The following is a 27,710-nucleotide window of genomic DNA, read 5'->3' as shown; positions in this document are numbered from 1 at the left end:
TAAGCATAACTAGAAAACCTGAAAAGAATAACAAGTGCTAGATTAATCTCAAAAAAGCTATGAATCTTCCAAAGACATTCATCCCAAAAAAAATAAAAAATGCTGCCTTCCAATCTGCTTGATACATTGCTGTTAAACCTCGGATTATTCAAGCCACGAACAGGATATATTTGAAGAGATTTTACTACATATTAAAAATGTGTCGGTCGTCGATAGAATCGGTACAAGCATATCAACACACGATACACCGACACATGTCATAAAATTTTCTTTTAGATCTCAATATATATAATGTTGGAAACCATATGACACGATATGTATTGGTCCGAACGAAATGTAAAACCATTAGTCATACAAATTATGAGGCGAAGCGCCTTAATACTCGTACAGCTTACCTTACACATTAGGTTGCCTAAAGTTGATGTATTAGTCTGGACGAAATGTAAAACCATTAGTCGTACAAATTATGAGGCGAAGCTCCTTAATACTTAATACTGATACGACTTATCTTACACGTTAGGTTGCCTAAAGTTGAGCAAATTATAGACAAAAATTTTAATCAAGGAATGGTTATAGATGGATGTTTTAAAAATGCCAGTGTATGCTTAGGCATGATTTAAGATTCTACTACTATATTATATGCTAATCATACTGGTCGATACTGACATGTTAAATGATTTACACTAAATGTTATTTGTGGGCTGCGACATACTGTACCAAACCTATTTAAGGGTAATATACATATTTATGGACCATATCACGGCCACCAAGGAGGTTGATTATATATATATATATATATATATATATATATATATATATATATATATATACACTCATTATATCTTATGATTAATTTTGTACCAATTAAATTGATTAGCACTCTTCTCAAAAAACCAAAAAAAGATCCATCAGGTACAAAGACAACTCATTCTTTCATTGTTTTGGAGCTTTTTATCATGAGATACTTCGGAACATTGGCTCTTAAGTATTTTAGATACATAAAAGACCACAAAGTGTAAAGGAATAGAAAAATGTTCAATTTAAGGAGAGTACAAAAACATCTATAACAATATAAAAAAAGATTGAGAAAGGCAAGAACAGCAGTCTCACACTCGATTGAGTACATCTAAAAGTACCAACATGTCACCTAAAACATTATTTGTCTCCAAGACAAAAGGCAACGAAATGACACTTGACATAATACATCAAAATGCCACAATCGAAAAAGCATAGCCCACTGCTCTACCAATGAAGAGCCTATGGTGCACCACGTGGCCGTGACGAGGACCAGGAAGATGAGGATGATGATGTTCTTGCACCACCGAATGATGATCGACGCTCTTCACTCCGCCATATATCACTGGATGGAGTGGGGCGGTTGTCCTGCCTTCCCCAGCGATCAGGCTCAGGGGGGGCGGCCTTTGGTCCCTCGTTTCTCTCACGGAGGAACTTCGGAACATACTTACCAGGTCCTGGTGCAGGTGTGGCAGCAGCGGCAGCAGCAGCAGCAGCAGCAGGGACAGGTTCAGAGGGGTGAGGAACTGAAACTGGGTCGGCTGGCCGATGTAGTGGTTCAGTGGGCCTTCTAAGAAGTGCTTCTCTTCGCAGCCTTTCCTTCTCTTCAGCCTCTCTCTCTCTCTGCCTCTGCCTTTCTGCAATTGCATCCAGCTTCGCTCTCCGTTCTGCCTCTTCTTTCTTTCTTCTTTCCTCCTCTGCAACAGTGAAGAAAAAATAATTAGGACCAAACCGTATGACATGGCACTGAAGCTGGTGTTCATATCCCATGATGTGGTTGGTGCACAACAATTACCTTCACGTTTTCTAGCTTCCTCCTCTTCTCGTAGTCTGGTCAGACGCTCTTCCTCAGACTTCAGATAAAAGAGCATCTTCCTCTTCATCTCCCTTTCATGTTTCCTTGCCGCGACAATCTGGTTAATTCTATCCTCTTTCTCTTTCTTCAGTCTGTTATATTCCAATTCGCGATGGTCAACTATTTTTTGTTGAAATATAACCTGGAGACAGAGAGAGAGTATCAAAATGCGCCATATCAAAAGCACCACATGATAAATGAAGCAGTAATTCAATACAAGTCGTAAGACACTTCTTGTTTTCAATTATTTTAGTAATGCCACAAATCTATCTCAAGTATGAATATACATATCCTAATAGTGTTGAAAGACAACATTCGGGTAAATTTCACAAATCTAAATATCTTCGATTCCGTCAGCAATATCCTGTTTCTACCTCCCTTTCCTGCCAAACAATATATCCAGGAAACAATATATTGCATTATGTAATTTGATTTTGGTTTTATCAAAGGTTGGTTCTTCACTTGTACGCTCTTTGAATGGATTAATACATTAATCTTGTGCAAGAAACATGTAAAATGTCATAGTGTCTGGCGTTATGTGAGCTCACTGTCAAATTATGAAGTAGAATTAAGCAAAACACTAGACTGTAGCCATTGGTACGATTTATAAAAACTGTGTTTTAGACTATGTAAAATCATAACTGAATATATGAAGTGCTGAAATTCATTGGTTAGTAATTTAGACAGTTTCTCATAGTCTAAAACACAGTTTTTATAAATCGTACCAATGGCTACAGTCTAGTGTTTTGCTTAATTCTACTTCATAATTTGACAGTGAGCTCACATAACGCCAGACACTATGACATTTTACATGTTTCTTGCACAAGATTAATGTATTAATCCATTCAAAGAGCGTACAAGTGAAGAACCAACCCTTGATAAAACCAAAATCAAATTACATAATGCAATATAGCAGAAGTACTAGGCAAATCTAATTTGATACTTCTTAGGCTAATTCAAGTCTAGGTGAGTCAAATTACATGATGTATATGGCATACTAACATATTGGGTTGAGTACTATTTTTCTCGAATTTTTACCAGACTTTTCATCATTATTTTTTCTGAAATTTGTGGTGCTTTAGAGTTTAAGAGTTCTATCTGAGGCCAGTGTTAAAACTTAAAACAGTTATAATGTGTATGTTTAGGAAAGGTGTTTTGCTCTTAAAATTTGTCTTTAAATAGTTATGAAAGTGTTCTGGAAAAAATCTTATGGAGTTACGAGATTATTTTTACCACAGATCCTCTTAGTTTACTTTAAATTTGATACAAGCAAATAAAGTTCTGAAATCTGAATCTTTTATTTTGTGCTGTGTTGATTAATAATGGTTTACTGATTAAACAAATTATACCCATGGAGACACACATGGGAATAGCTTACAAAATACAATACATGTCCACCAATGAAAAAATGCAGAGAAGGGCTTTCCCCATTGGTAATAACATTACTTTGTACTAATAGCTGCATAACCATCACAATCCAGATTGAGGTCAATACAGCTGCTTCTATAGGCTAAAGTTTCTATACATGGATGGTAGATAATTTATAAGCAAAAAAGGAAATCTTATCAACAAAATTACTAAACCTTAAGTGGAAAACATTTAGCATAAATACAAACCTTGTTATCCAACAATCTGGCCAGTCTATTCTTCTCTTGAAGGTCACCAGCATGGTGCTGCCTGCTCAACTCTATCTCTTTCTATAAGAAGCAAAAGAAAATCTCAATTACCAAAAACAATGAAAGAATTTCATGAAAACAAATAAAACTATCAAGAAAACAAAATAAACCAGCTGTTCGCGTTCGTGAATAATTTTCTCTTGGACCAAACGCTGTTGGAAGGCTTGCTCAATCAAAGAGGCCTCTTCCTCCCTCTTTGCTCGTTCCATGTAATCCATTGTTTTGGCAAGTTTCTGCAGTTTCTTTTCCATTTCTTGCCTTTCCTTCAATTGCTCACTCAAGGCCAGCTCAATTAATGTCTGCTTTGTGACCTTCTCCTATAGGATCAACAACTTGCTTAAAATGGATAGTGAAAGGATTCTCAAAATTTTCAATAAATATTACAAAGAAGCTTTAGCTAAACACACAAAGATGAATAAATAACAATCAACATTGCAAAATAAGCTGTAGTATGGGCAATTCTGGAAGAAAAAATATTAAATAATTGGACATGAACTACTTTCTTCAAAATTGTGAAGGCAACTTCTCGCTTTCACAAAAGCCAGATGAATGACTAAAAGAAGATAGAAATATAATCAATCTTAGCTAATGAAAGGAATATCATCAAGTAATTGGACCCAAATGACTTGAATATTGTGAAAGCAAATCTCATTTTGACAAAAAACTAGATGAATACCTCAAAGAAGATGGAAACATATCTACGTTAGCTATCTTCTGATAAAAAAAATAATAGCTTGGCCATGCAGTTATATTTATAACCTCTTTCAAAAATTTCATACAATTCAAAACTATACATATGGTATATAGAAATACCCAATTAACTCAACTAAGAACAGGAAATTCACAATAGAAAACCACTCAAATATCAAGCTAATACATCATCCTTCATGGGGCGTTAAGAACAAAGAAATGAAGTATTAGCTTACCCCCTCAAGAAGAGGCTTCTTTCCCTTCTTTTTTGCACCTTTTTGTGCTTCAAGAAGTAATGCTTGAGCTTCCTGGAGTTCTCTCTCCTCTATTTCACGGCGAATCCGCTGTTCCTCCCTTCGAATATATTCTTCAGCAAGTCGCTTCTGTTCAGCCTCTTCAGTAATCTTTTGAAGTTTTAGTCTTTTAGATTCTTCTTCTCGTTCCTTCAAAAGGTTCAAAACTAAAGATTAACTTAAACTCAAGCAAAGAACACCATTCTTGGTAAGAGAGTGAAATATCACAGACCATTTCCAACATCTGACGTTCATGTTCTTCTTTTCGTTTCTCGATGATGGATTTTCTGGCAAGGAGCCTCCTATGTTCCTTACTGACTGTTTCTATTAGACCATTTAAGTTCTCTGCCAGTTTGGATTGTTTTCTCACAGGGGGATAAATCAATTTCTTTGCTTTACTAAGAGAATCAGCTAGAACAGCAAGATGATCAGACAGCTTGTCTGATTCAATGTCCTGCGAACAAAACAATGTCATCTTCATGTATGAAGTAGCCATTAGAACATTTGTGAAATTTTTATATATGTAACAGTAAACACACATGAAAACTGCAAAGAAACACTCAAAGAAGGCAATAAATTAAAATAGCTCACTTAGTCTTAGTGACAAGCAAATGCAAGTTTAAAATGATCAGCCAGCAGTCAAATGAGTGCATATACAGAAGTGCAAACTGCAAATAAATAGTTGACCTAAGAGTGTTATTTAGGGCATAGAATTCAGAGAGCAACAAACTAAGATTACATCCCAGGTGAAAGAAGAATATATGGGAGAGAACAGGTGTAAGATTACATGGTGTAAAGGCACGAGTTCTGTTGCAAATAACTGATGTTTTACACAATGGCTGTTCGGTATTACAATGGCAAAGGACTAATGAATGATAAACATAAATAGCATGTGTCATTCATGATTAAACAATAGCACATCCTGTACAAACTGTGAAACAGAAAATATAACAGCTTGACATACACTCAGCTCAGCTTCACACCAACTTTGAGAAAAATACAGGAGAAGAATCTATTGCAACAACATTCTCCACAAATTAACGACCTAGAAAGTAATTTTGTCGAAAATGATTACTTAGAGAATGAAACTTTGTACAGAATACAATCAGATGCACCCTCAATGAAATAGACTAAAAATAGAAGAAAACTCCTGCAGTATAATGGTATACAAATACTATAACGAGACAATGTCATACAGTGAAGCTGGGAGTACAGACTTTCATTCGCTTTCTCTGATAAACCAATACTATCTAACAACAGATGATACAACTCCACTTTGCCGAATCTTCTTCCACAAATTAAGTGAGACAAAACCTTAATGCGACCGGCCTAAGAAATAGGATGCATGTGCACTAAACAGGCAGCATAAAAGTTACAGGAGTTCAACAATCCAGAAGAATAAGGTAGATTAAGAGCACAGATTTTATTTTTCCTCTTGGGAACGTAAAGAGGATTATTTCACAGGCACATGATGGCACCAATGTAAATTGGTTTTAAATAATTAAAGTTGTGCAGCACCTAAGCATGCACATGAATGTACACAAGCAGTACCATGTATCAAGGAATACACAAATAACAGAGACAAGGATGACATACCACATTACCAAATAAAACAACACCCTTCAGGTGATCGACTTTCATGGAAAGAAAATTATATTTGACTGCATCAACTGATATCTTCTCAACAAGTGAAAAGTCAAAGAAAGGAACCATCTTTGACAAAGTCTCAATTTTTATAGACTGATACACCAGAGAAGCCTAAAAAAAATACAAGACAGAAAAAACATAAATAAAAGTGGGATAAAAAATACAAATAAGAAAAATATGAGGGTAATGGCAATTATGGAGCACAAATACATACCTGCTGAAGCACTCTTAAGGAGGCAAGCTTCTCAAGAGCAGGAACATATTTTGATAGTTGCACTTCTGGTACCGAAGAAGCTGATGATAGCTTACCGCCAAGTTTTGAAATCTTACCAAGCAATGACTGGACACGTGAAGCAAGATCTAGAGGAAAGAATTCATGTTCTAACATATTGTAGAGGTCCTTTACTTCTTGAGAGACGCATGCCATTACACCTTTATTTATCTGTATCATATAGGCTTCATTAAATTAACAACATTTACTTACATCACAAAGGATTATCAGGTGTCATAGCATATAGCACAAGTGCCATAACTTCAGCATAGAGCAGTCAAGTGTCTAAACTTTTTTACATAAACACAGGAGAAGACTAGTGGCATAGGATGGCAACAATGACACAAAAGACAAACTAAAAAGGTTAGCATTTCAAGACAAAATAATTAAACTGATGAAACACAATAACAGACATCATTCAACTTCATCAAGCATGTTTTTTCTCAAGTTTTCAGCAGTATGACTAGCCAAGGTCCCAATTTGACTTCAGTAATCAACTAGTAGCATATGTTCTTATGCAGTTTCAAAGATTACCATGTGAATAACGTCTTAACCAAAAATCCCTTATGAATCCTAGCTTAACAAAATATTACATGTTATAGGTTGATCTCTCTTCAAACCAGCACAGCACATCGATATACCCATCAGAAGAACAAAAGCATACATGTCTGATGCTTCTCTCCTTGGAAACCGATAATTCATAGCATTACTATAACTTCCCTATTCATTGCGGGTTGGTTATTCATCAGTACAGGTTTAACTTCTAATGTGTTTGGAAGTCCTCAGCCAAACGAGTATGTCACATAGAGCCAACAGGGTATTCCATCGATAACCAGTTATTTTGATTCTTTTGAACAACTCTAGTAAATCCTTTTAGGAGGCCCCAGTGACCATAGATCAAACCTATGCCACTACTGAATCGTCAATAACATACTCTTTAGAAATGTACATAATGGAAAAACAAGTTTTTAGAAACCATAATGAGACCTAATCATTCTTCTAGATGTTTACACATTCTACAGAATCATAAATACATTAATCATTTACCAAAGAGAAGAAAAAGACATAAGCCCATTCACAAAATCTCCAGAAATGAAAATCATTCTCTCTTTATAAAACCTCGAGCCCAATCGAGATGCAGAATAATAATCAGGAGAAATCTTTTAGTCAGGCAAACAATCTATATCCAAGTAAACGATGTACCATCCAACAATAGTTACCTTGAAAAGAGGTAGATTCTAATAAGTAAGATGCAGAGTAGACAAAATAATGGGTTTTCACATCTTGAAAACAACCTATAAACTTCATAGGGGTGCAAACATAAAACTCAACAAACTTACTAGAGTATGATTAAAACCATTGCTGGATTACAACTATCATTGATCAAGAAAATAAATAACTTAAGCACCAAATAAATAACTATTAAGTCGTTTTTTGGCTGTACCAATTCCATGAGCAGTGATGAACGTGAAAGCTGCACAAATAAAAGCAAGATGTTAGCATGAACAAATTGCAAATGAGTACAATGATCAGAGGCATGGTATCTAAAGCAATTAACAAAAATACATACCGTTTCTCTACTCTCTCCTTTATGATCAAGGGTAAAATTAATAAGACTAGCCATTCGTAAGTTCCGCTCTTTGTCATTTTCAAGCTCCAAATGTGATGCACCATGTTTTTGGTCATATGGAGTAACTGAAAGCGCAGCTAATAAAACAGATGATGCTATCAGTTGCAAATCTTTCTGTGATAAGTTCTTATTGTAGCTCTTCTGCAAGGTGAAAAGTCTGAACCATGCATATGCATGGTAAAGATGGCTATCTGAAACCCAAAATATGTCTGTTAACTTTGCATAGTATACCACCATCAACTGTGTCTTGGGACTCTTCTTCACCAAACTCATTAAACCATGGATATCCTCCACTGAACGGAATGCTTCCTGTATAGGAAAACCATATATGAACATGATAACATGGAAAGCAAAATTAATTACATAAAAAGAAAGAAGGTAAGCTTGCAAAAACTGACCTGCCATAGTTCCAGATCAGTTGCTATCTTTAGCTGCTCCATTCGAGTATCTAAGTAAAGCTGCAAACTCTCTGGAGCAGTCAGATCAGGCCTATCTCTTTGGTCCTTGTACTTGTTTAAATTAGTGAGATGGTTTCGTATAATCTCGCAGAGTCTACGGAATTCTGTGGTCCTCTTATATTGTTTGCAAAATTGGAAGGCTCGATGCGCTGTCATCTAGATGTCAAAAGAAAATAAATCAACTAAGATTCCAATGAGATCATTATTCTCATAACACACTATATCTAATGTTTGTTCCATTCTATGGAGGCTAAATAAGAAATTTTTAAACAATATTCAACAAAAACTTGGTGTTCTGTGATCACCTGAGAAAAAAATATTTAAATATAGTCCATTAAACATTTTATACAACTAAAGAAACCTAGAACAGACACAATTAGGCACATAATTGCAAGTAACTCATTGAAAATCTTTTAGTGCCCTATCAAAGAAGATTGTCTTATGCAATCCATATATCAAGAGTCGTGTGAATTTAGATGACTTACTGCATATAGTGCTTCCAACTTGGAATTGTTTCGCAGAATCTCAAGCACCGACCTGTAGGTTTCCCACAAGAATTTGAACCATGGAGTCACAAGCTCCCTGTCTGATCTATCTTTTCCTTTCTCCCCACTGACATAGCTAAGCATTAAGTCCTCAGGTCTCTTGTCAGCCTCTAGATCCTCCACATCCAGTGCATCCTCCAAGGCTTGTGCTTGACTCCTAGCTTGCTCAGCCTTCTCTGTCGAAAGCTGCATGAAATGCTTTATCACCTCTTCCAAAGAGCTAACATTCACTTGTTGGCATATGATGCGGTACTGGATAAGTCCATCCTTTGCAAATCTGCCTCTCCTCATGTCCACACAGAGCTCCACATACTTAAACATGATTCTTTCAAGTGACTTCTGCCATGCCCTGTACCTTTTTGAAGTGATGAGATCATGTAGTGCTTGCAAGGCAGCTTGCTTCTGTCCAACGTTAATCAATTCTGAAATGCAGGCGTGTATCTTGTTAGCAAAGCAGAATCATGATGGAACATTTTTATATCATAGGGCAGTCATTGGACTATAAAAAGACAGTTTGATTGGACCACCCAACGTGATTTATGGAAAAACAACATAAGATGAAAGAAGATTGATCGTCAACATATTCTAGGGGGAGTAGTTGATCAAAATCATAAACTTCTCCAAGCAGATAATCCCTTCTGGGTTGTGAAACAATACAAATCTCATGCATTTTGTTCCATGGAGAACACTTAAAATCATGAAACTGCAACATACTGGATTTATAGTAAGCATTAGCATCCATAAACAATACCACTAACATTTTCCACGAGCTACACGAAACAATAAATTCTGCATAAAAAAAAATTTAACAAAAATCTATTACCCTCAGCACGCTTCAAGGCGTTCTCTGGCTTAGCAAAGGTCGCCATTTTCACCAGAAGAAGTTTTTTGATGCCAGCTTCTTCCTAAGAAGCAGGCGTGACAGTAGCTGCAGGAAAAGACAAAATAGCGTATGCTGTCAAATCCAAAACTGTGAGAAGCTACAATAAGAAGCATCCGTAAGTTCACTGAGGAGATCAGCTAGATACCAACGAATTACGTTAAAACATCATGCTTGATGGAGAAACACAACAAAATATACCCATTTTAAACCACTTTCCAAAGTTCTGATAACGACATGATAATATAACCATTAGAAGGGCTTGGTACCCAGCAAAACAAATATCCATGAACAAAAAAAAGCATGAAAATGGCTCTAAGTCCCACACGACAGATCTATTTTATTACAAGGAAGTAGGGACAAAAGTACAACTTTTGTGAAACGAAGATCGAATGATAAAGATCCCCATCACCTCCTCACCCACATACACAGACAAAAAGAAAAGAGGTAACGACATAGACCTAACTATAGCGTCAAAAGCGATCCATTCAACGAGCAATACAGCAGCCAAAACAACAAGAAAATGAGAAGGTAACGTCTTATGCATGGATCAGATCCCAAGCAACAAAAAGAATCAGAAACCGCATCGAAAAACATACCTGAAACCTCTTGGAATTCCAGGCACGGATGCAAACCCGAGGCCGTCGAACCTTGCTTCGAAACCCTAAGAACTTGAAGGAAGAACCAACAGAGACCAGAATTAGGTTTTGTCTACCAAACTAAACGGGACGAATCTAAGGATTTCGGATTCTGAGATCGAAGGGCCGCGATAGGAAGAACCCCTATGGCGGGCATACAGAAGCGGCCGCAATCGCCGGAAGGCTGGTCTGCGAGAAGAAATGGGTGGAGGGAGGCCGCTTAGGTTTTATGGAAGGGCTTCGTACAATACCTAATATATATATTTCATAAGAGCTCAATATTTACGAGAATGCCTAATCCCAATCCTTGTCGGTTTCGGAACACAAGTTGGGCTCCGATTCGGCATGCTAAGTATGAGTTGGGCTTGGATTGGATTCTAAATAATCCATACTACCCGAATTGGATCACACTTCGAGTTGGGCTCGGATCGGATTCTAAATGATCGTAGTACCCGAATTGGAGGAGACTGCAACTTGGGCTCGGATCGGATTCAAAATAATCATACTACCCGAATTGGATTAGACCATGTTGGGCTCGGATCGGATTCTAAATAATCCATACTACCCGAATTGGATCCGACTAGAGTTGGGCTCGGGTCGGATTCTAAAAATCATATTACCTGAATTAAAATAGACTACGAGTAGGTCTCGGATCGGATTCCAAATAATTTGGTTAGGTTGGGTCAGAAAGCTGACAAGAGTCGATCATAGACGTCCATCAGGGCTCTGACGGTCTTATTTAGCGACCACACGCCCAAATCGGTTTTCTCACGGGTCCTCCCGTTCCCTTTACACGGAAACGACATTTCCCGGATTCCCATCTCGCGAGGAGCCCTAATTTTCTTCCATGCCGGTCGCTTCTCTCACGCTCTTCCGCCGCCATGTCTCGCTGACGCCGAGCAGTAGATCGGAAATCGAAGGCAGCAGATCGCCTCCCTGTTAGATCGATTGGGCACCGGCTCACCGGAAGCGCTGCCAGAATTCGTAGGCGCGCTGATATCAGGTACGGTTTCTTCTTCCCTCCTTTCCTCGTTAGATGGAGCGCTACAGTCTATTTCCCCTTTTGGGTTCTTTTTCTTGCTCTTTTTGTTGTAGTTTGGGTTTCTTGCTGGATTCTTGACACGATGCTTGGTCCGTTTTCCCTCTGCTTCCACTTCCCTTTTACTTTTTGATTTTGGAAATACATGAGTCGATTGCTGTTACTGTTGTTCTTCTTACCTTGATGCAGGTTGAGATCTTTCGAACTCATGCTAAAATTTGAGCTTTTCCGGTTTTACTTTTCTTGGATTCTTTATGTAGTGTCCGTTTCTGGTATGGTTAGGTACGGATGCCGATTAATACTTTGGACAATTCTTGCAGCTAGGATGTGAATGCTTTGGCTTTACGCTATATTAGTCTTGTATATTAATAGCTTGAACACATTAGGGCGAGTGACTCTCTCGCTATCCCTCTCTCCTTTCTCGTTGCTTTTCTTCCTTTCTTTTTGTGGTGACGGCCTTTCTTTTCATGTCAAATGGATTTTGATTATTTACTTGAGAATTGTGTAGCTGCTCGAATTTTGAGATGTATAATTCCTAACAAGTTTATGTAGTTCTAGAACAAATCCTTTTTCGTCAAAGTTGCAAATATGAAGAATATTTGAAGTGACCTTACCTCTATCTTTGTCTACCAATTTCCAGTTCTTTCCAATCCTATTGCTTGTTTGATTTAAATCCTTTTCACTTAAAGTTGCAAATATGAAGTATGTGTAAACTCACCTTATCTCCATAGCCTTTGAGATTTTCTGTATCGTCTACCATTTTGCTATTCCTTTTAATTTTAGTTTGTGTTTAGTTTTTGTAAGTGAAGGTGCAGGTGTTTAATGGCTTTTACTCCATGATAGTTGGATAATGTTTTAAAATTTAAGTTCCAAATAGGTTACTTCTAATTTTGCTTGGTTAGAGTCTTGGTTTGGGAGGGGGAAAATAGAAGAGGCTCAAAACAATGCTGTTTTACTATGTCTGTATATTTTGCTTTGGCATTGCAGGCAATAGTGTAAGGCCACCATTAATATGCTAGTCTGAATCAAATGGTTGAATTATCTTTTTTGTTATATTGAATGTTGACTTTTGGCTTTTTAACTTCACAAATAATGAGAACGGGTGTTATCTGACTGGTTGGATCCTTTTGTGAAATTTGAATTTTATATACTTTTAGTACTTTGTTTTGCCACTTCCTCACAACTGTTATTCATACTTATAGATGCCTGCCAAAAGATCATGTGTTTGCATCTTAAATCTTGTTTTCTTTGTTATGATTTTTTTGTATTATCTTTTTCTTTGTTTATCTGTACCCTTTTGCAGTGTTTTAAAACCTGCTTGGATCAACTGATTGACCCATTGGCCCACGTATCCGATATTCTATGCAATTTGGGTCACCCTTAGATCTGAGATGGAAAACTGGTCTTTTTCTTTAAAAAACACTGAATTCAATGGCTTCCAGTTTCCTTAGGTCTATGATTTTTTATGTCTCATTGGTTCATATACTTTCATTGTTTTGCATATAAGTTCAAACATCTTATCTTTATAATTTCATACAACAGTTAGAGCACATTACAGTAATCCTCAGACAAACTTTTTTTATTGATTGAAAAGAAGCCATAATGTCATCTTATAAAAAAAACTTATTAAAAGTTCCAAATACAATATTTTTTCTTTATAAATTGCTCTATATGTTTGTGTATTTTTGTATTTATCTTTTAATTACATATGGTGTTATGACTCGACCTATGGTTGAACAATACTCAAATTGGTGACCCTTGATTCAGGTTGATGTCTGGTGTTTTAATGGTTCAGCTTTAAAACACTACTAATTTGAATGACATTTTAAAATCCATCTCTGTGATCTTTTCTGTTCCTTATTCTTTGATTCGCAAAGGCAGGCCACACTGGGCCTGCTATAGAGAACAGCAGACTTTTACCCCTTTGAACATGTCACTGTATTGGGGGATTCATGTCCTTTGAGTGGTCCAATTATCCCAGTTAGATTTGAAGTACCACAAATTAACAATGAATCTTAACTATCTTTCCTGTATTTAGAACATCTAGTTGAAAAGTTCTTAAGACGTGACAGAATGGTCATATGATCATATTAGGATTTACATGATATCCAAAATATTCCATCTTCAGGAAGTATATAGTTGGTTTGATGCTTGCAAAGGAGGAAAATAAGATGATTTAATTGTCAGGATATCTAGAGAGCTGATGGAGTTGTCTTTCTTCTCCTTTGCAGGATTTCTTAAAAGTACCAGTGATGCAGTGATCGTTGCATTTTGGGTTTTAAAGGAAGAATTTTCTAGCTAGCGATGATCTAAAGAAAGTAATGCGTAAATTCTATATCTCAACTTGCAAATTGTAGAATTTTGAAAGGAAGCTTGGAAGAGAAAAAAAAAATAGTCCCACAAGTTCATTCCTCATTCCTGTTGGTGTCCAAAGATCTGTCTTTCGGAGAAATTTTTCCATAGCAGCAGGGAAGGCTGTTCAGAAAGGATGATCTTTGTGTGTTTTTAACTGACTAGTAGTTGAATCTGTTTTTGACCTTTCTGGTCTGGATCTTTTGTGGCTTTAGGATGCCATGAAGGCAAACAATGCTGTAACAAAGGTTGTAATTTTTGTTGAGCAAAGACTTACTGTAAAGTGGGCTGGTTGGAATATTTATGCCATATTATTTGCTGGGAGAAATAAAGAAAGCTTTAATTTTTTTCAGTTAAACAATTATGGGCATCACAGATTGTGCTGAAGTTTTGCAAGATGTTTGTGAAAAATGATAGTAGTGGCAGGTGTCAGGAATCTTGGAAGTTGCTTGGCTTATTTGGGCTATGTGGCCAAAAAATAATAAATTTATATGCTAATGTTTCACTTGTGTGTTGCAAGTTGGTTGTTCGTTTTGATCTGAGGCATCTCTTTTTTTTTAGGTTATCATTTTTTTCTTTCACTTGACCCAAGTATCGATTTTGTGCAAGTTTCTACAAGCAGCATTTAGAAAATGAAAATTCTTCTTCATTTTGATCTATAATAATTTAAAATTGATTGTTATGTGATTTCGTTTGGTCTAAGATATTAATATCTATTATACCAAATACATTTTCTTACAAACATTTTTTTATGAGCTATGGGAGTTGAGGTACAATGAGAAGCTAAATTGTGCAAGATGGGATGACAAAAATGAATTAACTAACTGGAATGACAACCCAGTGACATTATGTTGAGTTTGTCGCCTGGACTAGTGTTTTAAGTGTCTAAGCACTTGGGGTTAGGATAAGATCTATCGTCACCAACTCCACACTCTTTATTTGATAACCATGGCGAGTCGGTTTTAGTAGTTGTTTTTTTGGAGAAATTGAAAATGATTGAACACCTTGTGTAGGAGATCCAAAACATTCGAAGTTAATTTGCACACATGACCTTAGTTATTAAGTGACTGTCTAATTTTATTGCTCTTATCATGTTTCAGGATTGTCATGTGAATCTTGTGGACCTGTGATCAAATTTATTGAATTCCAATGGAAGTTAATGGATCTACTTGGTTTTGTTTCTTTTCCTTATTCCTGTCTTGTTAGACAGGTATCTTTTTTGTGATCCCCAAGATGCCTTGGTGTTTTTGTCAACTTATTATACCCTTTAATTTTTTTTTTCTTTTCATTGATTTTAAATTACCGACTTGGAAGGTCTCTAATACTAAATCACACCTAATCACTGAAGAAATCGATCCTTTTTAGCCCTTGACTAAGATGCATTTTTCTTCTTGAAATTTTGGACCCAAGTCTCAGGAATGATAACCTCAATTGATCCATATATATATATATTATTGTTGTTCCATATACCTTAGTTTTTTGGCTGGATATTGTTTGGGTCTCTTGCTATGCCAAGGTGTCCTTGTACACATGACACATTTTGGTTTGTATCGGTTAGCACGACCCTGTTCCATATTGTATTGTTTATTTAATCCACTTGTTAGAGACAGGATGGTTACTATACTTGAATCCTATTTAATTAGTGGGGTGGTGCTTATCAGTTGACCCAAGATAGGTACTGTGTTGTGTGTACAAGCTAATCATATTGCAAAAGGCACTACTTAAGCGCATAACAAAATGGTACCAATACCCAGAACTGGTAGGAAGCATAATATTCTTGTTTCTTACTGTGTTCAATGATTGTTGAAATGCTGAAGGAATTTTGGGCTGTAGATAGCATATGATGAGGGAAATATTCTGTTGTTTTGGATGCTAAATTTTTACAAAATGACAAACCATCAGATCATTTTTATGTATAACAGTCTTATTAGCAATAGGAAAACAATCTCAAGATAATATCATATGTACAACCATACCTATATATTATTTGCTAGGAAAACACAGACAAATAGATAACAAGGTTCATTTCAGAAAGCATCGCTTTGTTAAGAAATACCTCCTCATGTTGCATGCTTTCCCAGGTTGCACACATATCTTTGCTGTTGATGCAACCATGAGTTTGTATCACATTACTATAGCCTTAGGGAATAGATTCCGATGAAAAGGGGAGTACATGATGTTTCTATTATATGAGGGGTGACATTAGTCAGTGAGAAACTTTCTTGAGTGCTTAAAGCTAAACATGAGCTGCATCTCTTATTATTAAAAAGGTCGTTAAATCAAGTTGTTGGTAGGTTATCATGAATATTGGAACTGATGGTACCATTTAATGTAATAGGTGATTTTGAATTAACTGAGACATGCAGATTTTCTTGATTTATGTCGATCATGTGGAAAACTTGTCTTAATATATCTTCATGCATGTTGTAATCATTTGCTTTATGGTAAGGGTGTCATCAGTGCATGTGCGGAAACTATGTTTGGCTTTAAATTCATTTCAGTGGGTTTAATATTGCCATGTCTCTTTAATCATTTTAGAGGAGCTTCACTTTCAATTATGTTGCAAGAACTGTAAGTAGTGTATTTAATGCATTTTCATTATTCATTAGTTTCATTTAAGAAAATTTAATTAGCATAGTTTTTTTATTTTTCTCCCATTTAAATTGTCTAGTAATTAAATGCCATGAAAATAGGTTTATTTTGAAGCATGGATAATCTTTCTAGTGGTCTATATTTTGTGCAGTCCCAGTAGCGGCTATTCAAGGGTACAAAGCCTTCCATCTTGGTGGTTGTACCTGTCAGAAGTATAAGATATAAAATATTTTGAAGGTGGCAAAATGTCTGAGAATGTAAGAAGACGGATGTCTAAATGGGATGTAGTGGTGGAAGAATCTAATTTTTTAGATGAGAATAGACACGATAGAATGCCACCTGTTAAAGCAGATGATCTTTCTAAGGAAAGAGTATCAAAGTTGGATCTGAATGATGGTGAACAACTTCCTTTATGGCATGACATGAAAAATGATGATAATGTGAAAAAAGACATTTCTCAACATGACAAAGTACCTATGAGGTTTCCTGAGCTGGATGATAAGATCATAAGACCATCAAGAAATTCTTCTCACATGGATGAATCACCTAAGCGGGCTTTCATGGAACAATATGACTCAAAAAAGTCATCTTGGGAACCAGATTCTGAAAGTGAAACAGTAAAATATGCTGAAGCTAATAGGGAGCTAGGTGAACCAGATTCATCTTTTGTTCAGGATTATAATTCAGGTGTGTCCCCCGGTCCTGATGCATGGAGGCGACGCAGTCGCAATGTCTCTCCAAGAGGTGGTTGGAGAAGGTCAGGCAGGTACTTGCTGTATATATAAATAAGCCTTTAAATCCTTTCTATCTTTGAATGTGGACAATATCTCCTTGGATGCATGAACTGCTTCCTAGTTGTTTGCCTATCTCTGAAGGTATGAAATAACATGCAGGAGCAGGAGCAGGAGCAGGAGCAGGAGCAGGGGCAGGGGCAGGAGCAGGAGCAGGAGCAGGAACAGGAACAGGAGTAGGAGCAGGAGCCGAAGCTGGAGCCGAAGCCGAAGCCGAAGCCGGAGCCCTTTTGGTATAAAGCGAGGATCAGAGAGGTGGTCCGACAGAGGAAGAAACATAGCAGGAGGGCAGGCTCCACCTTGTAGAGATTTTGCATCAGGTCATTGTAGGAGAGGCAGTCAATGCAGGTTTCTTCATGAAGATGGTGGCCGTGGAGAGTTTGATAGGCATAACACACATTCAAGAGAAACTAATCTGGAAAGGGGAAGGTTCTCATGGCATAATGGCAAGGAGAATTTGTCTGGTTCATGGGATCAAACTGATTATGCACGAAATAAGCCATTTCAAAGGCAACGTAGTCACTATGATGATGGTGACAGGGAGAAACCTGAGTTACATAGAAGCAACAAGCCTGCCGAGTTGTGTTATGATTTTACAAAAGGGAGATGCCAGAGGGGTTCATCATGCAGATATCTTCATCAAGAAGCTTCCTCCCATGGTGGATGGAGCATGAAAAATGAGGCCAGAGAAGATAACTATGATAGAAGGGATCCAGATGCATCTTTTGGCCAAAAAATCGAGTCTCGCAAGGTAAATGACCCACCATGCAAGTATTTTGCTGAAGGGCGTTGCCGCCGTGGTCAAAATTGCAAGTTTTCACATCAGGGTCTTGATGGTCATCTGGAAGGCAAGCCACATGATGGTAGATGGGATCATGATCAGATCACTAGTGATAATTTGTCAAAGAGTGTTTCAGAGTTGGGTGGCCAAACAATTGCCGTAGATAAAATCACTCCTACTCGGTGGAATAGTGGTAATGATGGTGTTAGATCTGCTGCTCCTCAGTTTATAGAGATGGGAGATTTTACACATCCTCAACATCAACAAACCCACGGAACCGAAGATGATGGTGGTCAAACCTTTAGACTGGAAGGCTGTCAAAAACCAGCTTCCCAAGAGCAGAACATAACCCATGACGTCGCTGGCCCTCATCAACATGCTTCATCTGTCTCTATGCAGGTTATGGCCCAAAATGCTGATAAACAGCAGTATCCTGACGATGTCGAGATGTTATGCCAGGAAGGCGGGAGTGTGATCACGAACAACATTGGAGCAAAACCAGAGATGAACTCAGTCAATAGTATGCTCACTGTGGCTCCTATCACTGAAAAAAGTTTTACTCAGAGTGGACCGAGTCAGTATGTCGTTCCTCAGCTTCTTCGTACACAAAGCTTTACCCCTAATGTCCAGATTCCTCAGGTTGTTGCTCCACTGCATTTCAGTAAGCAAATGCAGCAAGTTGTTTATCCAATGCCTCCAAATGGCCAAAGTCAGTTCGTTGTTCCACTGACCCCTTCAGATGCACAACATTTAAATCATAGCATGTTGAACCAGCCTGCTCTTTCTCTGCCACATGCTGTTAGTAACCAGCAAAATTTTGGAGAGCAGACTCAACAGAGTGCCCCTCCATCCCCTCATAATGGACCAAGCCAACACAAGTTGAATCTCAGTGGTCCTAACCCTCAATTCCTTCTGTCATCTGTGAATGGACAAAATCAGCACAACTTGAATCCCAGTGGTCAGATTCAGCAGAATGTTCTGCCTTTTAATGGGCAGAGCCCTCGGAACATTGCTCTTATGGGCCAGAGTCACCAGAGCCATGTGCCACCTCAAAATGGCCAGAGTCAAGAGAATGTTCAGTTACTTGCTCCTAACAAGCAAAATCCTGTCCTTGAGCCTCCATCAGACAACAGTTTTATATCGGATAATCATCAGACAAGCTCGCAGAATATACCAGGGGAGGGATTGTATTCAAGGGCAGGTTCAGCTGAAACTAAACCATCACCGATAAGTTCTGGTTCTGTCATCTCGCATAAAGTAGTAACCAGTGAGCAGGCTGCACGAATTACTGACCTTTCAGCATCTTTAGCACAGTTCTTTGGAAATGGCCCTTTACATGTTGCTACTTTAGGAGTGCCGCCATCACAACCTTCTTTGGGTTCGAGTTCTGCTGTGCTTCCTGCAGCTGCCTTTCCACCATCTATTCATCCCAGTCAAGCTGTTTCTGATAGTGTGGGAGCTATTAATCCTGACATCAATAACCTTCCTGGCAATCCCAGAATGGAGGAATCAGAAACAAATTCTAAAAGCTTGCTCTCAGTGTCTGTTACTGATCATATTGGTGAACAGAACATTGATGCCAAGCAGGTGGAGCCAACTGATGGTGATCCTTCGAAGGAAGTAAATGTAACAGACACTGGAGGACGAGGCAAGAAAGAAGAGAAAGCCCACTTAGGGGACGTCGATGCAGATGTTGCTGATGGAGCAAATAAACAAACTAAGGATGCGAAGGGAAGTAAGATGTTTAAGTGTGCACTTGTGGAATTTGTGAAGGATTTACTAAAACCCGCATGGAAGGAAGGTCAATTAAGCAGAGAAGCTCACAAGACCATAGTTAAGAAAGTAGTTGATAAAGTGACCAGTGCAGTACAGGGCCCTAATATCCCTCAGACTCAAGAGAAAATTGATCTTTATTTGGTCCACTCTAAAGCCAAGCTTAGCAAACTTGTGCAGGTAAGTTTTCAAGCCCTAATACTTTTTATCTTTTTTCTTGTTGAAAATTTCAGTAAGGTTTACATGAGGGTAACCTTTCCTTGTGGTGTTAACCGCTCTTGACTTTCTATCTTTCTGCAGGCTTATGTAGAAAAGTATGTGAAGAACTAAGCCCCATGTTTGATGCTGCTATTTATCTGTTATCCTTGTCAGATCAGCCTCTCGTTTTTTTCACGTCAGCAAAATGTTGGGTTAAGTTCTATAACTCTGTAAGGTTTTTTCTGGTTATTGCAGTTACGTTTCTGATCGATAGAACAGTGGCAAAATCCATAATGTTCTTATTGGTGCTGGTGGGAGATTATTGATCAAAATGTTATGTATACTTGGAATCATACTGGTGATGACGCAATGAGGCTTGTTCTTTCCCCCCTATTTTGCTCTTTGAAATGGAGTGCTAGCCAATCATTTTCACTTTGCTCTATTATTAGGTCATAAAATTGTATAATCTAGTTCGCGGATTACATAACCCAAAGTCTGCTTCCCGTCTGTACTATTTTTATCATCTATAGTTGGCTTTGGAAGCTTTCTCACACTGCACAAAGTAGCAGTTTCCTTCGAGTCACAATGTTGAATGGGAATTCTTTCTCATAATTGACAGCAAACTGTCAATATATTGCTAGTTTCTTCTTTTGTAGATTTACTCGATATCCATTTTCCGAGAAGCATAAATAATGAGATTCTCTCGTTTGCTTGACCCCTTGTTTCAGAATCTAAATTCATTTGTATTTGTATTCCAAATTTCCAAGGGTGGACTATACTTGTTTTTTCTTTTTCTATTTCGCGATCATAATGATTTCTCTTTATATAAATTTGTTTTGTTCATTATCATGAGATTTTTGGTCAGTTGCCAACATCAGACTTGGAATGTTCTGCATGCTGCCATATTTTTGGTGCATATCATTAGCGTGCTGTTGTAATAACGCAGCAGTTCTTTCAAGTTGAAGTTAACTTGCTTGATATGTACAGTTTCTTCTGCCAAACGTATGCTCGAATGCCTTCACTACTGACGAATCAACCCCCTGAAATGTAACATGCTGATTACATCTTTGATCTCTGTTGACGGCTTATCAAAAAACCTTCTCTTTATGTTTCCTAAATCTAAACTATTTATCATACATTTAAAAGCCTTTCAAGCATTAAAATGATCCATGACGTGTTTTCTCTCTCTCTCTCTCTCTCTCTCTCTCTCTCTCTCTATATATATATATATATATATATATATATATATATATATATATATATATATATATATATAATGAATATTAGATTGCAAACTATAATTAGAAGAAAAACTAATCGTTTATTAAAACTAATCATTTTTTAAAGCGGTTCCAGAAAATTATACAAAACCGTGTAATAGGAAACCACATAATATGAAGTTAATTTATATTATGTTATTTATAGCTATACTAATCGGTGGTACCATAAGAAAAATATAAGAATTAAGAAACAATCTAAAAGAGAGAGAGAGAGAGAGAGAGAGAGAGAGAGGAGCTAAAATTAGGTTCCCCCAACCTAAATCGAGTAGAATGGATGGCGGCCAGCGTTTCTCTCCGCTGCAAACAGTCGAAGAAAAGAAAAGATGACAAAATTAGCGGAACGAACTTGTAAGAAATAGTCGCATTCCTTCAGCTTCTTTCAATCTTAGCTCCTCGCATTTGTTCCACCATTGCCATTTGGCCCGAAGTGGACCGACGCATTCGATCGATCCACAGGGGCCACACTCACATCATGCACCTCATCATCTCAATTACCAATCACTGTTAGGATTCATAGTTGGATCGTGTTCTTCCTCGGAGATACTGTGTTCTGATCCCCAGCTTTCATTGGGCGAAACCAAGGAAGAGCCTCGATGGGTTGCTTCTGCTGTTTCAAGCCACCCAAAGCGAAAGAGGAACCTTCGTATGAGAAGGGAAGAGAAGGGAAGAACACAAACACACTCGTCTATCTTGCTAAGAACCTTTCCATTGGATCAGGTACTTGTCGATGCATATATATATATATATATATATCAATGGCTTATCTTTTACGTTAAATGAAACTCGTGCAGGTACTTACAAGCGCAGATTTGTAGCCGAAGAGATTCTACGGATAGGCAATGGGAACTGCCACGCTCGCGTCTTCACGTTTGCTGAGCTCGCGGCGGCGACCAACGGCTTCAAAGCAGAATGCCTTCTGGGCGAGGGTGGATTCGGCAGAGTTTACAGAGGACATCTCAGAGACACCAACCAAGTAATGCCAACCAAACACGATCGATCATACTCGAGTTCTCGGATCTCAATGTCGAATTCGATCTCAATGTAGGATATAGCAGTGAAGCAGCTGGAACGGAGCGGTGTTCAGGGAAGCAGGGAGTTCCTCGTGGAAGTGCTGATGCTGAGCCTGCTTCATCACCCAAACCTGGTCAACTTGATCGGCTACTGCGCAGACGGAAACCAGAGGATCTTAGTCTACGAGTATATGCCGCTGGGATCGTTGGAGGATCATCTTCTCGGTAAGCAAATCGATGATATCCTGCAACATTCGGCTTTGGGGCATTTCGTCGAACACTCAAGAGTCGTTCTGCCAGATCTGTGCCCGGGACAGCGGCCGCTGGACTGGAGCACGAGGATGAGGATAGCCGAAGGTGCCGCCAAAGGGCTGGAGTACCTGCACGACACCGCGAAGCCGCCGGTGATCTACCGAGACTTCAAGGCATCGAACATCCTGCTGGACCGGGAGTACAAACCGAGGCTGTCGGACTTCGGGTTGGCCAAGGTTGGGCCGGTGGGCGACAAGAGCCATGTGTCGACGAGGGTGATGGGGACGTACGGCTACTGCGCTCCCGAGTACGCGTTGACGGGACAACTGACGAAGATGTCGGATGTGTACAGCTTCGGCGTCGTGTTCTTGGAGATCATCACGGGGAGGAGGGCGATCGACATGTCGAGACACTCCAGCGAGCAGCATCTCGTGCAGTGGGTAAATAAATGTTTCCCCTCATTTACATGCAGCTTCTCTAAGCAGACCTCTGAATCCAGTAACCACCGTTAGGGTTAGCGTTCAGTGTTCGTGTAGGAGCAGATCATGATTGCATTCTGCATGATTGCAGGCAGAACCACTGTTGAAGGACAAGACGAAGTTTGCGGAGATGGCGGACCCATTACTGGAAGGGAAGTACCCGACGAAGGGCCTCTACCAAGCTCTTGCGGTGGCGGCGATGTGCCTGCAGGAGGAAGCGAGCAGCCGCCCCTTGATCAGCGACGTGGTGACCGCTCTCGAGTACCTCGCTGCTTCACCCAGCGATCCTCCTCCGAGGAGCTCGCCCTATCGAGATGGGAACGGTTCCGATGGCGGAGAAGAAGGGAAGCGGAGGCTGCCATCGAGTCATGGCGATCAGGAGACTCGTGCTTCGTTGAGGAACAGGGAAGAGAACATGGGGCGCATATAGCGTGAGGCATGTGTGTGTGTGCGTGTTGTGTGATTGTAGAAGAGTTGTATAGATGTGCTTGTAGGAGGAGATCTCCATCTCTTGGTTACTTTATAATGAGAAGCTCTATCAAAGGGACTCGTGGAAGAAACTTAATAGACAATCAAACATACGGATAAAAAAAATAAAAAAATTATTAATTAAAATAATTCGAATCTTAATAGACAAAAATATTTATAATTTTTTATTATTATCATTATGAAAAATATTAGTGATAAATGAAACAATCCGACTCGATTCAAGTCTCGAGATCCAAACGAGTAGAATATTTTATGACATCGATAACTTTCGTATATTAGTAGAATATTTTATGACCCTTGTAACGTTCACATGATCTTAAATGAAATGATAATTGACATCGATTATTATGATCTAATGAATATTTTATGACATCGATCATTTTCGTATATGAGTAGAATATTTCCTTATCATCGTAATCGTAATTGTATTGTCACGTGTCGATCGGAACGAATATTTCTCTTATCAATTACTAAAGATATTTAATTTTTTACATGTATTTTATTTTTATTATTTATAAAGATAAAAGAGAAGAAAATATTGGCTTTTGCTCACTCTCGCTTTGTGTGTGTACTGTAAAAGAGAAGAAAAAGATTAATTCTATATTACGTAATACATGTTTTGGAGTATATTGCATGAGTTTTAACGAAAATATGGCAAGGTTACAACTTAATACCCATTTTGAAGAATATAAACATAATAACAATTGAGGACAAAAAAAAAAGAAAATTCAAATCACATATCACTTGTTATAAAATGATATGTAATATATAATAGCAATTATAAGCTAAATTAGATGTAAAGAACTTAGAAATATACAAAATGGAATCTAGATGATACAAAATCAAAATAAAAGAAAAGAAATGCATGAGCTTTAATTTTGCCTTCCAGATGCTGAATCTACCCAACCCTTTCTCATTAGGAGACCCATCTCTCTCTCTCTCTCTCCCCCCCTCTCTCTCTCTCAGCATTTACCAGCCAACAATGGAGGTTCTACCGGTCTTGAACACCATCCAACCTGTGAACACCAACTACTCTCTTAGGAGAATTATTTCCCATCCATTAAGATCTGCATTCACTTCTTTAGCGGCCACAGTAGTCGTTGGGAGCTCCTCTCCTCCTCCATATAACGCCTACTCCCATGCAGTGAGTCTTGAACTCGTCACACCAATACAACCATTGCTGCTGCTACTGCTACCACCACACCCTCTCAGTAGTACTGCTGCTGCTGCTGTGCAAAGCAGCAGATGGACCTGATCGACCTTTTGTGTGTTGTTGGAGCAGCCATCGTGGCGGCGGTGTGGTGGCGGCGGTGCTCGAGGACCCCGGAGGGGCTCCCGCCAGGTCCGCCGGGGTGGCCGGTGGTGGGTAACCTCTTCCAGGTGATCCTGCAGCGGCGGCCCTTCATGTACGTCGTCCGGGACCTCCGCGAGCGCTACGGCCCCATCTTCACCATGCGGATGGGGCAGCGCACCCTCATCATCGTCAGCTCCCCCGACCTCATCCACGAGGCGCTGGTCCAGATGGGCCCCCTTTTAGCCAGCCGCCCCGCCGACTCCCCCACCCGCCTCCTCTTCAGCTCCGGCAACTGCACCGTCAACTCGGCGCCGTACGGGCCACTCTGGCGCGCCCTTCGCCGCAACTTCGTCTCCGAGATCGTCTGCCCCGCCCGCGTCAAGCAGTTCGGGTGGATCCGTGACTGGGCCATGGCCAACCACCTCGCTCGCCTGCGCGCCGAGTTCGAGGCCACCGGCGCGGTCCAGATGATTAGCAACTGCCGCCTCACCATCTGCAGCATCCTCGCTTGCATCTGCTTCGGCGCCAGGGTCCCCGAGCACCACGTCCGGGTGATCGAGGAGGTCCTCAAGGAGGTCATGATGATGACGATGCCCAAGCTGCCCGACTTCCTCCCCGTCTTCACCCCCTTCTTCCGGGGCCAGCTCACCGAGGCCAGGAAACTGCGGAAGCGGCAGATGGACTGTCTTGTGCCGCTGTTGAGAGCTCGAAGGGCGTTCGTCGAGAGCGGCGGGAAGTGTGACCCCAGCTCGCCGTGGGAGATGGTGAGCCCGGTCGGCGAGGCCTACCTCGACTCCTTGCTATGCCTGGAACCCACCGGCAAAGGCCGGCTCCGGGACGAGGAGCTGGTGACGCTCTGCTCGGAGGTCATGAGCGCCGGCACCGACACGAGCGCCACCATGCTCGAGTGGGCGATGCTGCATTTGGTGCTCGACCAGTCGGCGCAGGAGCAGCTGTACGAGGAGATCGTCGAGAAGGTGGGGAGGGACAAGGGGATGAAGATCACCGAGTCCGACGTCGAGGGGATGAGCTACCTGCAAGCGGTGGTGAAGGAGACGATGCGGCGGCACCCGCCGAGCCACTTCGTGCTGTCGCACGCGGCGACGAGGGAGACGGAACTGGGCGGGTACCGCATCCCAGCGGACGCCAGCGTGGAGTTCTACACGGCGTGGGTGACGGAGAATCCGAGCACGTGGAAGGACCCGGGGGAGTGGCGGCCGGAAAGGTTCATGAAAGGCGGGGAGGGGTGGGAGACCGACATCACGGGGACGAGGGGCATCAGGATGATGCCGTTCGGGTCCGGCCGGCGGATCTGCCCGGCATTCACCCTGGGGATGCTTCACATCCAGCTCATGCTGGCGAGGATGGTGAGGGAGTTCCGGTGGGTGGCGGTGCCCGGGGAGCAGCCGGACCCAGCGGAGACGTTCGCGTTCACGGTGGTAATGAAGGATCCCCTCAGAGCTGTCATCGTGGAGCGGGAGTAGAGGAAGAAGCCACGCCACACGCGTCTCTCTGACACGGTGTTGTCGTAACGTAGCGTGTATGCACGTGAGCGAGGGGTCGCATCGTCTCGCTCATTCCACTAAGTTGCCACAATAGGCGTATCCTGTAGCGTTTATTTTCTGATCATGTTAAATGAATGCAATAATAAATACGTCAGCTTTGGACAACCAATATATAGTTTCTTGGCAGCAATTTTTATAAACAACACCGTTTGAGATATACTTGTTTCGAAAATTTCATTCAAGATATGAAGATATGTTTTTTCACTCTACCATTAGTAGAGTTGGATTCAGACTTGAGCTATACGTGTTTAGGGTCGAATATGACCAATTCGATTCGATTCGATCCGACCTAACCCGATTTAATTCGACGTACTGATGTGCTCTATCAGCCTTACTGTTATATACACAGGAAAGTCATAATGCAGCAGGATAGTTGGATGTCTCACACAATCGCGGCCAACATGTCCTTTTTCGTTGAGCAAATAATGATTCTTGAATTGTAACCGGTTGGAGCTGGGCGAGAACTCACGTGATACACCTCATTGAGTCAACAGGAATAGGTGGCGGCCATGAATATCCTCGTCACCACCATCACATGGTCCACAACTCACGTGAATGCTTGAACATCCTCATTCACTGTTTTCCCTTGTGATGATGAAACAAGGATCCCACTCACAAAAGATCAAAATAAAAATAAAGTTAATCCTGTTTGACAAGCGAACATCAAATTCCACAATTTTTTTTCTTTACAAAGGTAGGATCTGCCGATGATGACGGATTTTATTATGCAGTATTTCAAGATTATTTTCTAATAATTGTTCTAAATTGTGTTCCCAAAAGAAAAGAAAAATCCATAATATATTACTCATAATTGACATCTATAATTAATCCTTCCATGAAGAGCCTCAAATAGCATTTTCCCTCCCACAAGCATATAATCTGGAATTAGGGAATTGATATAAGGTTTAAAGAGGATCAACATATATAAATCTTGCCCTAATTGTCCAACCTAATCAATGACAAAGCTTTGTCATTTTAAGTACCAGTCATGGGTCACTAAAATAATGGCAGTTAGAATAAAGAAGAAAACAGCTAAGAATTACTTCCTATGCTAGATTACATAACTGCACAAGAAAAGGTGGTTGCCGGTTGCCACAACAAAGACCATTAATACTAACACATGACTCGTCAAACATAGCACTAAGACATATTAACAAGGGATGGGTAGAATTTATGAGGCAAAGGACAGAAATAACTCGTTAGTGGCTTCAGGATGG

At 39.8% G+C, this 27,710-nt stretch overlaps 4 protein-coding genes across 7 annotated transcripts; 3 read left to right on the top strand and 1 right to left on the bottom strand.

Annotated features, from left to right (window-relative positions):
• Nucleotides 1–1,016: 1,016 nt before the first annotated feature.
• Nucleotides 1,017–10,820, bottom strand: LOC103979040 (eukaryotic translation initiation factor 3 subunit A). Its single transcript, XM_009395051.3, has 14 exons — nucleotides 10,560–10,820; nucleotides 9,904–10,008; nucleotides 9,021–9,502; nucleotides 8,476–8,691; nucleotides 8,018–8,386; nucleotides 7,892–7,921; nucleotides 6,391–6,618; nucleotides 6,126–6,287; nucleotides 4,762–4,983; nucleotides 4,473–4,679; nucleotides 3,657–3,863; nucleotides 3,487–3,567; nucleotides 1,811–2,012; nucleotides 1,017–1,712 (listed from the first exon to the last, which is right to left on the bottom strand). The coding sequence occupies exons 2-14, from the start codon at nucleotides 9,947–9,949 to the stop codon at nucleotides 1,258–1,260; spliced, it is 2,907 nt and encodes a 968-aa protein (XP_009393326.2). The 5' UTR covers nucleotides 9,950–10,008; nucleotides 10,560–10,820; the 3' UTR covers nucleotides 1,017–1,257.
• A 544-nt stretch (nucleotides 10,821–11,364) lies between these two features.
• LOC135629759 (zinc finger CCCH domain-containing protein 55-like) lies at nucleotides 11,365–20,517 on the top strand. 4 transcript variants are annotated; one of them, XM_065137659.1, is made up of 4 exons: nucleotides 11,365–11,601; nucleotides 16,733–17,338; nucleotides 17,481–20,106; nucleotides 20,227–20,517. In XM_065137659.1, the coding sequence occupies exons 2-4, from the start codon at nucleotides 16,827–16,829 to the stop codon at nucleotides 20,254–20,256; spliced, it is 3,168 nt and encodes a 1,055-aa protein (XP_064993731.1). In that variant the 5' UTR covers nucleotides 11,365–11,601; nucleotides 16,733–16,826; the 3' UTR covers nucleotides 20,257–20,517. The 4 variants fall into 4 exon arrangements, with proteins under 4 accessions (XP_064993731.1, XP_064993728.1, XP_064993724.1 ...); XM_065137656.1 differs by having other exon boundaries at nucleotides 17,475–20,106; XM_065137652.1 differs by having other exon boundaries at nucleotides 16,733–17,347.
• Nucleotides 20,518–21,876: 1,359 nt separating this feature from the next.
• On the top strand, nucleotides 21,877–23,652 carry LOC135637880 (probable serine/threonine-protein kinase PBL7). Its single transcript, XM_065150743.1, has 5 exons — nucleotides 21,877–22,121; nucleotides 22,196–22,377; nucleotides 22,450–22,639; nucleotides 22,715–23,106; nucleotides 23,237–23,652. Exons 1-5 carry the CDS (start codon nucleotides 21,998–22,000, stop codon nucleotides 23,573–23,575), a joined length of 1,227 nt encoding a protein of 408 aa, XP_065006815.1. The 5' UTR covers nucleotides 21,877–21,997; the 3' UTR covers nucleotides 23,576–23,652.
• A 1,095-nt stretch (nucleotides 23,653–24,747) lies between these two features.
• Nucleotides 24,748–26,598, top strand: LOC103979043 (cytochrome P450 77A3-like). The gene has a single exon (XM_009395055.3). It carries the CDS (start codon nucleotides 24,880–24,882, stop codon nucleotides 26,410–26,412), a length of 1,533 nt encoding a protein of 510 aa, XP_009393330.2. The 5' UTR covers nucleotides 24,748–24,879; the 3' UTR covers nucleotides 26,413–26,598.
• The last annotated feature ends 1,112 nt before the right edge of the window (nucleotides 26,599–27,710 follow it).

Source organism: Musa acuminata, chromosome BXJ1-3 (assembly GCF_036884655.1).
Source record: "Musa acuminata AAA Group cultivar baxijiao chromosome BXJ1-3, Cavendish_Baxijiao_AAA, whole genome shotgun sequence".
Taxonomy (NCBI): domain Eukaryota; kingdom Viridiplantae; phylum Streptophyta; class Magnoliopsida; order Zingiberales; family Musaceae; genus Musa; species Musa acuminata.
This window is presented reverse-complemented; position numbering and strand designations above follow the sequence as displayed.